The sequence below is a fragment of the Schistocerca gregaria genome, chromosome 3 (genome assembly GCF_023897955.1).
Source record: "Schistocerca gregaria isolate iqSchGreg1 chromosome 3, iqSchGreg1.2, whole genome shotgun sequence".
Lineage (NCBI taxonomy): Eukaryota > Metazoa > Arthropoda > Insecta > Orthoptera > Acrididae > Schistocerca > Schistocerca gregaria.
In genome coordinates this window covers 496,111,372-496,125,197 of record NC_064922.1, presented here as the reverse complement: position 1 = coordinate 496,125,197, position 13,826 = coordinate 496,111,372, and the positions used below count along the sequence as shown (strand labels likewise).

The following is a 13,826-nucleotide window of genomic DNA, read 5'->3' as shown; positions in this document are numbered from 1 at the left end:
TTTTAGATGAATATGTCCTTCAACACTAAATACTTGCAAGCAAACACTGAAAAATAAAATGAAGCATAGTCTCAATTATAAAGCAAAATAAACACTGAAAAGCAGTCGTACATCCAAGTGCCTGTGTAAATGGAGAATAAATGACAAATAGAAACACACACAGCTTACCATGTACCAATTTTTGTCCTCTAGCAGGTGATTCTTGCAAAATGACAAATTTGTTTCACAATATACAGGTGACCAGTTTAAAAAATCCAGATCTGTAAAACATACAAACAGATATAATTTCATGAAAATATGTTTTTCAAGTCATAAGAATACAGCAGATATGTTTACTTATTGTCCCTTAAACTGAAATGGAATCTGTAACTGTGTATCTTGCAGTTCACATAAGAAAAATACATAATGTAAGTAGTATATTTTAGTTAATGTTAATCAAGTGTTCATCAAAATCATGTAATGTTACAAAAAAAAAAAGCGACAACCACTCGAACAGTCTGAAACAAACAGTAGTAGTTAGGTGCAAGTTTGGAGAACATATTATGAGTGACAATGGTGCAGGAGGGGATGGGAGGTGGAATGAGTAAAAATACTGGAGTACTATAGTGATGATCAAGTTCAATGAAAACGTGATCACCACCACCACCACCACAACCATCATCTTCAATGGTCCAAATAGAGTAAGATTCACACACTGTCATGGATGACACTGCATACACTCATCTGATTCTTGCATAATGATATGAGATGATCTTGGAGAATACCTTAAGTTTATCATGGTGTAGCATAGATGCAGTAAATTGAAGGAAGATAACTACAATATTTTGTTGTTGTTGTTGTTGGGATGTTTAAGGGGGACTAAACAGCTAAGGTCATCAGTCCCCCATTCCAAAAACAGGCGAAACAAAATTTATGGAACAAGTAAAACCCCAAGGGGGGAGGAGACGCCCCTCCCCCCAGTCACTGAAAGAACACCAATGTGGCAGCGAACACTAGAGACAAGAAGAGTACAGACGAACACTGGACAGAAAGAAACGGAAGAAAAGAAGAGGGCCGGTGACTAGTTGACTGATCATGGGAACAAAAATTGGGAAAGAGTCAACCATCCGAATACACAAATTAAAATCTGCAACCAATGAGACACTCGAGGACAAGATACACAGAAAGGGAAAGGGACAGGTCCCCCCTAAATCAGACCATAAAAAGGACTACCACGGATAAAATTTAAAACGTCGTCAGCCATGGAGGCATCGTCGCATAAAACCAAAGGCAACGTGCCCGGAAGATTAAAAGTCTGCCGGAGGGTGCGCAGGCGGGGACACTCCAACAAAATGTGGGCAACTGTCAACCGGGACCCACACTGACACAGGGGGGGATCCTCCTGACGCAAAAGATGTCCGTGCGTCAGGTAGGTATAGCCGATGCGGAGCCGACACAGGATGACAGAGTCCCTGCGAGAAGCCCGCAGGGAGGACCGCCACACATCGGTCGTCTCCTTAACAGCCCGCAGTTTATTCGGAGAAGTCAGGCTACGCCACTCGTCACGCCACATCTGAAGCACCTTACGGCGCAACGCCAGCTGCAAATCACGAGCCGGGAGGCCGATCGCCAAAGTGGGGGCGTCGACCGCCCCTTTGGCCAGCCTGTCGACACAGTCATTCCCCGGGATGCCAACGTGACCTGGCGTCCAAACAAAGACCACCGAACGACCCGAGCGTGTAATGGCAAAAACAGACTCCTGAATAAAGGATACCAGAGGAGAAGAGGTATAGCAGCGGTCGATAGCCTGGAGGCTGCTCAGGGAGTCACTGCAGATGACGATGGACGTACCTGAGCAGTAACGCATATGCTCAAGAGCGCGCAATATGGCCACCAGCTCTGCAGTAAAAATACTGCAGCTAGCCGGCAAGGAGCGCTGTTCAACATGGGCAGCGTAAGCAAAAGCGTAGGCAGGACGACCATCCACCAGGGAACCACCAGTGTAGACAGGCTACCAGCCTGAAAATGAGGCGACGAGCGCAAGAAAACGGCGACGGAGGGCCACATGCGGAACCGAGTCCTTGGGTTCCCGTGCCAAGTCCAGGCGGACGGACGGACGGGTCATACACCAGGGAGGCGTGGGTGCACAGGCCCGGAAGGGTGGCAGAAGAGGGAACGACCCCAGTTCCGACAGCAGGGACTGGACGCGGACAGCAATGGAAAGCCCAGACCTAGGTCGCCGGTCGGGCAGAGGGAGGACCCTGGCAGGGAAAAGCAGGTGATGATTGGGATGGCCCGGTGAGCAATGCACGTGGACAGCATAGTCGGCGAGCAGTCGGTGGCAGCGAATCCGCAGCGGGGGAACCCCGGCCTCCACCAGCAGACTATCCACGGGGCTCGTACGGAAAGCGCCAGTTGCAAGCCGAACCCCACAGTGGTGTATGGGGCCCAACAACGTCAACACTCAGGGTGATGCAGACCCATAGGCCAGGCTCCCCTAATCAAGCCTGGACTGCACAAGGGCTCTGTACAATCGCAACAGCGTGCTGCGATCTGCACCCCAAGACGCATGGCTCAGGCAGCGGAGGGCGTTGAGGTGCCGCCAGCACTTTTGCTTCAGCTGACTAATATGAGGAACCCATGTGAGCCGGGCATCAAAGACGAGTCCTAAGAAGCGGCTAGTGTCCACCACTTCAAGTAGGTGACCGTCGAGGTAAAGTTCCGGATAAGGGTGGACCGTCCGACGCCTGCAGAAGTGCATAACTCGAGTCTTGGCCGCAGAGAACTGAAATCCGTGAGTCAGAGCCCATGATGCCGCCTTGCGAATGGCTGCTTGCAGCCTGCGTTCGGCGACTCCTGTAGTCGTTGAGCTGAATGAGATACAGAAGTCGTCGGCATACAAAGAAGGAGACACCGACGACCCCACAGCTGCAGCCAGACCATTAATGGCCACTAGAAATAAGGAAACGCTCAACACCGAGCCCTGCGGGACCCATTTTCCTGTATATAAGATGAACTAGAGGCGGCACCGACTTGCACCCGGAAAGAGCGGCACAATAAAAAGTTTTGAAGAAAAGCTGGGAGCTGACCACGAAGACCCCACTCGCGCAACGCAGCAAGGATGTGATGCCTCCATGTTGTGTCATAGGCCTTCCACAGATCAAAAAATACAGCAACGAGATGCTGACGGCGGGAAAAGGCCGTACGGATAGCAGATTCCGCAGCAGACCGGCCCTGACGGAAGCCACCCTGGGATGGAGCGAGGAGACCGCGCGACTCAAGGACCCAACACAAACACCGCCCCACCATACGTTCGAGCAATTTGCACAAAACATTGGTGAGGGTAATGGGACGATAGCTGTCCACCGCCAGAGGGTCCGCACCGGGCTTCAAGATGGGGACGATAACACCCTCTCGCCATTGCGACGGGAACACGCCCTCGCTCCAAATGCGGTTAAAGATGGTGAGGATGTGTCTCTGGCAGTCCCCGGAGAGATGCTTCAGCATCTGCACGTGGATGCAGTCCGGTCCTGGCGCTGTATCAGGGCAATCGGCGAGGGCAGCGAGGAATTCCCTCTCGCTGAAAGGAGCATTGTATTTTTCAGAACGACGTGTGTGGAATGATAACGGCGTCCGCTCGGCGCGCTCCTTTAGAGAGCGAAAGGCAGGAGGGTAAGTTGCAGTCGCAGAGCTCGTAGCAAAGTGCGTGGCAAGGTGGTCAGCAATGGTGGCAGCGTCCGTGCAGACAGCGCCGTCCAGGGAGATTCCAGGGACACCCGTAAGGGTCTGGTATCCATAAATCCGCCGGATGCGGGACCACACGAGCGACGGGGAGACACGGGAGGCCAAGGAGGAAATGTACCTCTCCCAGCACTCCTGCTTACGCCGTGCAATAAGACGACGGGCCAAGGCGCGGAGCTTCTTAAAGGTGATGAGGGTCTCCAGAGACGGGTGCCGCTTATGACGCTGGAGAGCCCACCTACGGTCGCGAATAGCCTCAGCAATCTCCGGCGACCACCAGGGGACAGCCTTCCTTCCAGGGAGTCCAGAAAAGCGGGGGATGGCAGTCTCGGCCGCAGAAATAATTGACGAGGTCAAGACACTGACCACCTCGTCAATGTCACCCTGTGGGAGAGAAGCAATGGTGGCAGCGGAAGTAAAAGCCGGCTAGTCAGTCCTGTTGAGAGCCCAGCGGGTCAGGCGCCCAGAAGAATGACACTGGGGCAGTGACAAATAGATGGGAAAATGGTCACTACCACACAGGTCAGGATGCACTCTCCAGTGAAGTGATGGGACAAGTCCGGGGCTGCAAAGAGAGAGATCGATGGCCGAGAACGAGCCATGGGCCACACTGAAATGCGTGGGAGCACCGGTGTTCAAGAGGCTAAGGCCGAGCTGAGCCAACACATGCTCCACAGGGCGACCGCGGTCATCGGAGACAGTCCCACCCCATAGAGGGTTGTGGGCATTGAAATCTCCCAGGAGCAGCAATGGCGGCAGGAGTTGTGCCAGCAGCGCAGCCAAGACATGTCGGGGGAGCTGCCCATATGGAGGAACGTAAACAGAGCAAACAGTAATAGCCGGCGAGAGCTCAATCCTGACAGCGACTGCCTCTAAAGGCGTCAGAAGGGGTACTGGCGAGCTACAGACAGAGTGGTGAACAAAGTGGCAAACTCCACCTGAAGCTCGTTGACAGTCAGCGCGGTTCTTATAGTATCCCCGATAACCGCAAGGGGCAGGGGTCCGCATTGCTGGAAACCAAGTTTCCTGAAGAGCAATGCAGAGAACAGGGGAAACACTCAGAAGCATCCGGAGCTCAGGCAGGTGGCGGAAATAACCGCCGCAATTCCACTGCAGAATGGAAGCAGGAAGGGACTGGGAGGGCGTGAAGGCGACTAAGAGGCAGACGGCGCCGCAGAGTCAACAGCCGCCACTGGGCGAGAGTCGGCTGTGTCCATAGGAGAGGCCCCCGAGGGTTCCGTGAGGGCGAGATCCGCGGCAGAGGCGAGGATCTCCACCGCATCCCCAGAGCCAGAACTATTGACAGCAGGCGGTACTGAAACTGCCGGAGCGTCCTTCTTCTTGGACGCGTTCCGTTCCTTCTTCTCGCGTCTGTCCTTTGGCTTAGAGGGCTGGGAGAGTTTCCCTGAAGGAGCGTCGGAGGCTGACGACGACGCAGAAGCCCTATGACCAGCAGGTGGAGGAACCTTCAGCCACTGGCTGACATCCGGCGGGTAGCAGTAGAAACGGAAGAAGGGAGGGCCCCGAGGGACCCCTTCCGCGAGAGAGGAGCCGGCAGAGACGACGCCGGCGGAGAAGGAGGGGGAGGGATCGAGCCCCCTGGTTTTGGAGCAGATGTCACTCCCGAAGCACGTGCAGGGGGAGTGACAGAAGGGGGTTTGCCCCCAACTGCTAAGGGGGCAACAGAGGAAGGCTTGCCCCCAGACACGAGGGGGGCAGACAGAGATGTACGGCCCCGAGGGCCAACTGAAGGCGGCACAGAGGAGGCGACAACTGCCGCCCGCGAGGGCGACGATAACGTGGCTGCAGCATAAGAAGTTTGAAGAGGGACAGGATGCAACATTTCAAATTTCAGTTTGGCCTCGCGATAAGTAAGCCGGTCCAGGGTCTTAAATTCCATAATCTTCCACTCCTTATGAAGAACGGGGCAGTCCAGCGAGCATGAAGAGTGGTGTTCCCCACAGTTGACACAGACAGGCGGAGGCGCACATGGAGAATCGGGATGAGAGGGGCGTCCGCAATCTCGACATGTGGCGCTGGATGAGCAACGGGAGGACATATGCCCAAACTTCCAGCACTGGAAGCACCGCATCGGGGGAGGGACTATGGCTTGACGTCACAACGGTAAACCATTACTTTGACCTTCTCAGGCAATACAGCACCCTCGAAGGCCAAGATAAAGGCACCGGTGGCCACCCTGTTGGTCTTGGGTCCTCTGTGCACACGACGGACAAAATGCACACCACGTTGTTCCAAGTCAGCTCTCAGCTCGTCATCGGACTGTAACAAGAGGTCACGATGGTAAATAATCCCCTGGACCATATTTAAGCTACTGTGGGGAGTGACGGTAACAGGGACGTCTCCCAGCTTATCACACAAGAGCAACGCCCGTGACTGGGCTGGGGAGGACGTCTTAAGGAGGATGGACCCATTCCTCATTTTAGACAATCCCGCCACTTCCCCAAACTTATCCTCCAGGTGTTCCACAAAAAACATAGGCTTTGTCGAAAGAAAGGAGTCACCATCAGTCCTGCTGCAGACAAGGTATTGTTGTACATAAGGCTCCTGCTTGGCACTAGCAGCATCAAATTCAATTCTGCCTCGCTTAGAGACGCTGGTGGCAGTGCGACCACCAGCTTGGTGAGATTTATTGCGCTTCATTGCGCCACATCCGCCCAGATACCACCTACTCCGAACGAGGGCTATCCCCAAGGGCACCACCCAGCCAAAGCAACGAGTACCTGGCCGATATCCCATTGGCCGGAGTCCCCGTGCCCCAGACAAGATGAGCACATACTCCTTGGCATGCATGGGGAGGAAACAGCTCTGGCATCTGTAGTGCGATCCCTGCGTGGTCAGGGGGCTACCACCAAGAGGGTACATGACGACCCCACCAGAACGGACTGGCTACCGTGCTGGATTTTAGGTGTTGAAAGGGTCCACAGTGGTCGTGGGCTCTAAGAAGGGGATTGCGCACAAGACTAGGAGGCATCCCAGAAGACATGGGGTGAAAATCCCTCCACACGACGATAGCATGCAAGATGGAGGTGCACGATGGACCAATAGAAAAACACCACGTAAGGCGTCCTTCCCCAAATGGCACGCACTAACAACGGAAATTTTGAAAATGGCAGGTCAAACCCAAGTGGGGACCATCACATAAGGCCGAAACTTGGAGACTCCTTTTAGTCGCCTCTTACGACAGGCAGGAATACCGCGGGCCTATTCTTACCCCGAACCCGCAGGAGGATACAATATTTTGTGAAAACTGAAGCAGAATGAGGAAATCATGGAATTTGCACAGATCTCAGAAGATAGTTAAAGCAAGGTACAGCAAAGTAAATGATTCGAACAACTGACCTGTAGTCCATGCAAGGACTGATTATGTCTTATTAAGAGCTGTCAGGCAAAAATCAAACAATGGAAAATCCAGGGTGTAATGTAACAATACCAGAGAAGGAAAGTTGCTACTCACCATATAGCGAAGAATAGGCACAATAAAAAGATTCACACAATTAATTAATAATTATTGTGCCTATCGCAACTCAGCATCTCCGCTATATGGTATTGTTATTAAAAGCTGTGTCTCATGTAAGTATACTGGACTGCATAACTTCATCATTGCATACAATTACCTGCCAACAGCAAGAGAGAAAAAAATCATCATTACGCTTGTCAATGCAAGAGGGAACCACATTGATAAATTGGAGAATTTGAATGGGAAAGGATGGTTAGCCCTTTGTGAAAATTATTTGTCATTACCGGCCGGGTGCAATGTTACAGTAGGAATAATGTTACATTTAGTAATGCAGCACTACAAAACATAATGTAATTTCAGTATTGGATGTCAAAAACCTCATCTGCATGGCAATGATGGTCCACACTGCTTCCATTGGAGCATCTCTAAAACACTAGAGTCTAATTAAAATTACTTGACAGTATTCACTTCACGCGTTGGCAGCTGGTTTCCTCCAATCAGGCCACTCAAAATCACACCTGAACCATTCGCCGTCGCCAAACTGCCACAACAGTTGGTCAGTTCACTTCCAATTCCTTGTCCAGTATTCTCTCTCTCTCTCTCTCTCTCTCTCTCTCTCTCTCTCTCTCAACACACACACACACACACACACACACACACACACAGATTCTAATGAAATATACGTTTCATACACAGCACTAACAAAACACTGATGGATACTTCCACAAAAGATGTGATTCAGTGTCACATAAGCGGTTATCATAATTATAGAGATTGGCTTACATCAGATAAACTTCGCACAACATTGTGTGAGTTTTTGTAGCCTGCAATTCATCGTTGCAACCGGGTGATCATAGTCAAAAATACAACAACATGGCTCAGCGTTGTACTTTGTGCAACAGTTAGTGTATTAACCTGCAATGCTGAAGTTCAGAGCTCGGCAAATATCATGAAATTTTTCTGTTCCTGAATCCAATAAAATGAGTTTAATTATCATTTTTATTCAATTAATTGGTTTAAATGTAATTTTTTATTTCTAATTCATTGCCACATCATTTTAATCATTGTATCGACTTTTTTATTTGCTCTTATTTTTCTAGCTATTATTCTCTTTTCGTCTGGAATCTGCCTGTGTCATCTATAATCTGCAACCAAACGCCAACGAGGCCTGCTCTTCGGTTGGTAATGTGGGAGCTCATGCAGCCAGTGAGAAGTTTCTGGAAACCAATGATAGCAAGAAAATTAAAGTTTGCTTTTAGTGCTGAACTGAACTTTTCTGTCTTCAGTTTGCTCATAGAGGTTAGCTTTAATAGCCATGAACAAAGCAATCGCGATTTCAGTTCTGCCGCAGATTGCTAACTGCCGCTTTTTTGGATACATTACATATCATGAGATTGTGGTTAGTTCCAGACACAAGTATAAATTCAGCGCTACAAAACACGTATCCTGCCGCAGTTCAGTCACCGGTCACTGAAAATCAGCTATTGACAGAACATATCACTTTTTTTGACCGTCCAATATTACTCCACATTACACATTAACAGCATTTGTGAGACACCTTGGTATGTTTGTTTTTGTATTACCTATTACCTATAAGGGAGCGTTAGCCAGTGGTCGATGTGGCATCATTGTGGGAGTGGGGGATAGCAGGGTAGGGGGTGGAGGATTGTAAAATGCTGCTGGGAGTGTGCAGAGGCAATGGAGAATAGGGCAGCTAGATGCAGTCAAGAAATTAGATGGAGAAAGGAGAGATGGGAGGTAGCAGAAAAGGAGTGAAATAAAAAATTGATGGAATAGGGCTGTGTAGTACTGCAATGGGAACAGGGAAGGGCTAAATGGGTCAGGTCAATGACTAATGAAGGTTGAGGCCAGGAGGATTACAGGAATGTAGAATATATTGCAGGGAGAGTTTCAACCTGCATAATTCAGAATAGCTGGTGTTGGCGGGAAGGTTCCAGATGGCACAGGCTGTGAAGCAGTCACTGAAACAAAGGACATCATACTGGGCAGTGTGCACAACGACAGGGTGGTCCAGTTGTTTCTTGACCCAGCTTGTTGGTGGCCAATCATGCAGACAGACAGCTTGTTCGTTGTCATGTGCACATAGAATGCAGCACAGTGGTTGCAGCTTAGCTTGAAGATCACACGGCTAGAGCACGCGGTGGTGGGAGAAGGTATGGGACAGGTCTTGCACCTGGGTCTATTATGGAGATATGAGCAATGAGACAAGAGGTTGGGAGCACGGATAGTGTTGGGATGGACACTGATATTGTGTAGGTTCAATGGGTGGCAGAATACCACTGTGGAGGGAAGGGATGGATAGTGGGTAGGACATTTCTCATTTCAGGGCATGACGAAAGGTAGGCGAAGCAACTGGATTAGATTTCCCACTAGGGTTTCGCTTACCTCTCGTTGTGTCCTGAAATGAGAACCGCCCTACCCACTATCCTTCCCACACCCTCCCACCGTGGTATTCTGCTGCTCACCAGACCTAAACAATATCCTTGTCCAACCCTACACATCCTGTGTTCCCAAAACTTTGCCTCATGACTCATATCCTTATGATATGACCTACATGAAAGATCTGTCCCATACATCCTCTCACCACCACCACCAACTACTACTACTACTACTACTACTACTACTACTACTACTACTACTACTACTACTACTACTACTACTACTACTACTGTCCTGTCACAAACATCATCTATCCCATCAATGACAGGGCTACATCTGAAACCAGTCATCTGATCTACAAGCTAAGCTGCAAACATTGTGCTGCATTCTACATCGGCATGATAACCAACAAGCTGTTTATCCACTTGAATGGCCACCGACAAACTGTGATCACTAAACAACTGAACCACCTGTTGCGGAGCACGCCGACCAACATGATATCTTTCATGTCAATAACTGCTTCACAGCCTGTGCCATCTGAATCTCCCCCCCCCCCCCCCCCCCCCCCACACACACACCCACCAGCTTTTCTGAATTGCGCAGGTGGGAACTCTCCCTGCAATATCTTACGTTCCCGTAACCCTCCTGACCTCGACTTTCATAAGTCATTGGCCTTACCCATCTAGCCCTCCCCTATTCCCATTGCAGCACGAAACAGCTCTATATTTCGCCAATGAACCTATTCTTTTTACTTCTCCACTTTTCCGCTAACACCCCCCCCCCCCTTTCCCCCGGCCACCATCTAACCTCCCAACTGCACTTTGCTGCCCTATTCTCCACCAACCCTGCATCCTCCCAACAACACTTTACCCTCCCCCACCCCTACCCTGCTATCCCTCATCCTCTCCACCCCAACCTCCTCACCCACACCCAGTTCCCTCTCCCATGATGCACTGCTGCTGTCTGGCTCCAACTGTAAGAGACTGTGGTCGTCTGTGTGTGTGTGTGTGTGTGTGTGTGTGTGTGTGTGTGTGTGTGTGTGTGTGTGTGTGTGCGTATGCACGACTGCATTTTTTTATTTATTTGTTTGTTTATTTTTTGGATAAATGCCTTGTTGGCCAAAAGCTAACTTTTCGACAGTCTTTTTGTTGTGCCTTTCTGCAACTCAGCATCTCCGCTGTATGGTGAGTAGCAACTATCCTTTCAATTGTATTGTTACATTCCATCCTGGATCTTCCACTGCTAGATTTCTACTAATCATATAGAGGTCTCAGACAGGCTCAACAAAAAGACTGCTATACATATAAACTTTCCATTAAAAGGTCTGCTCCGAAAATACACAATCACCACTCATGTTCTCATGACTACTCTCTCGCTGTTTCTAATATACGCAAGGACAACACACAGACTTACTCTGGCCACTGAGGCCAGCCTGTGTACAGCAGAAATTGCATCTGATGGGAGAAATTGCACGTGGGTTATAGGGGTAAGGAGGAGGCTGAGGTGGAGAGAGGGAGGTGTATCAGAGTAGGGGTAGAAGACGAGCCTGCACACACGTGATGGGGACAGGCTTGTTAGGTGCAGTCAGGAAGTTTCAGGGTGGGAGGGCAAAGAAGAACAGAAAAGAAGAAGAGGAGGGGAAAACAAATAGTGGGTGCATTGGTGAAATAGAAGGCAGTGTAGTACTGGAATGGAAGCAAAGAGTGCAAATGGTAGGTGAAGAACACGGACTAGCAAAGGCTAAGGCCAAGGAGGTTACGGGAATGTAGAATGTACTGCAGGGAGAGTTTCTACCTACGCAATTCAGAACAGCTAGTATTGGTAGGGAGGATGGCACAGGATATGAAGCAGTCGATAAAGTGAAGCACATTGTGTTGGGCAGCCTTTTCAGGAACTGAGTGGTCCAGCTGTCTCTTGACCACAGTTTGTCAGTGGCCATTCATGTAGACAGAAAGCACATGGCTACAGCTTAGTTTGTAGACCATATCTCCTTTCACAGGTAGCCTTGCCTTTGATGGGATAGGAGATACCTGAGACCAGACTGGAGTAGCTGGTTGCGGGAGGATGTATCAGACAGGTACTGCATCTAGGTCTACTGCAAGGAAATTAGCCATGAGACAAGTGGTTGGGTGTATGGGCGGAATACGGCTGGGCAAAGAGATTCCATAGGTTTGGTGCGTGGAATAATATCATTGTTGGTGAGGTTGGGAGGGTGGTGAGTAGGATGTTCACTAAGGGTGGCTAGGCTATATGGAAGGGACTTGGGCAACTAACTATGTGGAGGTACTGTTGGTGGTTGGTAGATACCGACAGGCCGACATACTTGAGGTGATCCAAATCCCAAAGACGTTTTCAATGAATCTAAACCAGAAGAGAGTTTTGGATTTCTGGGTAGTTAGGAAGGATTTCTCTAGATCGTCCACAAATTCATTGGCATAGGATGGTGCAATGTGGGTATAGAGGGATATGGTGGCATCAATAGGGACAAGCACAGCACAGTGTGCTAAACAAACATGAACTGTGGAGAATCGGTGGAGGAAATGGTTTGTGTCCTTCATATAGGAGGGTAAATTACGGGTAATAGGCCAAAGGTGTTGGGTCTGTGAGAACAGAGATGATCTCAGCGAGGACACAGTAACTGGCCACAACGGGGCCTCCTAAATGGTTGGGTTTGCAGACTTTCCGAAGCATGTACAAGGTATGAGGGCGGGAAATGGTAGAGGTGAGGGGACAGATGGACTCAGGTAGGGTTCTGGGGTAGGCCTGATTTTTAATCTCACCTGCAGATAAAGGGTCCATCACTGTGTTTTTGAACCAGAGGCATCACCTGGTGGAGGAATCTGTCAGATTCGTCCACCTACAAACCCTGCCACCATTTCAGAATTCCAACAGAATCTACAGTCTCTCCTCAAATCCTCAGGCCCATCCCACATCTTAACCAAATCTGCCTCCCTCCTTACCCCTACCACTTCCCACACTCCCACTTTCTACATGCTTCCTGAAGTCCATAAACCCAACCACCTCGGATGCTCCACTGCAGTCGGTTACTGTGCCACTTCCCACACTCCCACTTTCTACTTGCTTTCTAAAGTCCATAAACCCAACCACCTCGGATGCTCCACTGCAATCAGTTACTGTGCCCCCACTGAGAGAACCTCTGCTCTCATACTTTAGCTTATTATCCATAACTTATCCTCCTACATAAAAGTCACCAACCATTTTCTCCACTGACTCTCCACAGTTCCTGTTCCTTTACCATATGGCATTCTGCTCATCCCTAATGATGCCACCATCACCTCCTTCAACACAACATTAGCAATGTCCATGGCTTTGTCACTACCAAACACTACCTTTCCCAATGCCTGACCGACTCCAAACCCTCAATCTTCTTCCCTGTTACCATGACCAACTATATCCTCACCCAAAATTACTTCTCCTTAGAAGACATCACCTACAAGAGCACCATGCTATGCCAATTTATTCATGGCCACCTATAGGAATCCTTCCTAACCACCCAAACCCTTTTCTGGGTCACATTCACTGATGACACTTCGTGATCTGAACCAAGGATGTGGGCACCCTACCCACATTCCTCCAGAATCTCAACACCTTCTCCCCTGTTCTTATCAGAACAGTTACAGAAGCAACAAAAAAAAGCATGCCAAATTTAAAAGAATGTAAAATCCCCAAGTTTTACAGAAGCTTCAAATGTAACCCAAACTTCAATGCAAGACACCTTTAATAGTTTCTACAACAAAACTATCTGAAATATGGCAGAAAATCCAAAGAGATTCTGGTTGGATGTGAAGTACACCAGCACCAAGAAACAACACACTCACTGTGCAATAGTGATGGAAATGTTACAGATGACTGTGCCACTAAAGTGGAGTTACTAAATACTGTTTTCCAAATTTCCTTCACCAAAGAAAAATCCAATCAATTACAGACCTGTCTCACTGATGGTGATTTGTTGTATGATTTCGGAACACATACTGTGTTTGAGCATTATGAATTACCTTGAGAAACTGTTGATACATAGTCAGTACGGATTCAAAAAATATTGTTCACGTGGAAAACAACCAGCACTTTATTCACATGAAGTAATGAATGCCATCGACGGGGGATGATTCTACATTTCTAGATTTCTGAAAGACTTTTGAATATCATTCCTCACAAGTGGCTCCAAATCACGTTGCATTTCTATGGAATATTGTCTCAGTTGTGCGAC

The 13,826-nt window shown here is 49.1% G+C and overlaps 1 protein-coding gene across 5 annotated transcripts in view; it reads right to left on the bottom strand.

Moving 5' to 3' along the window:
* The window catches only part of LOC126353757 (mini-chromosome maintenance complex-binding protein-like), an 85,753-nt gene that overhangs the window by 48,227 nt on the left and 23,700 nt on the right, over nt 1–13,826 (bottom strand). For 4 of the 5 annotated variants that reach the window (XM_050002814.1, XM_050002812.1, XM_050002813.1 and 1 more), the window contains exon 2: nt 169–260. In XM_050002814.1, coding sequence (XP_049858771.1) covers nt 169–260 — 92 coding nt within the window. Of the gene's footprint in view, nt 1–168; nt 261–7,195; nt 7,356–13,826 lie in introns of all 5 variants that reach the window. The other variant, XM_050002815.1, reaches the window with a different exon arrangement.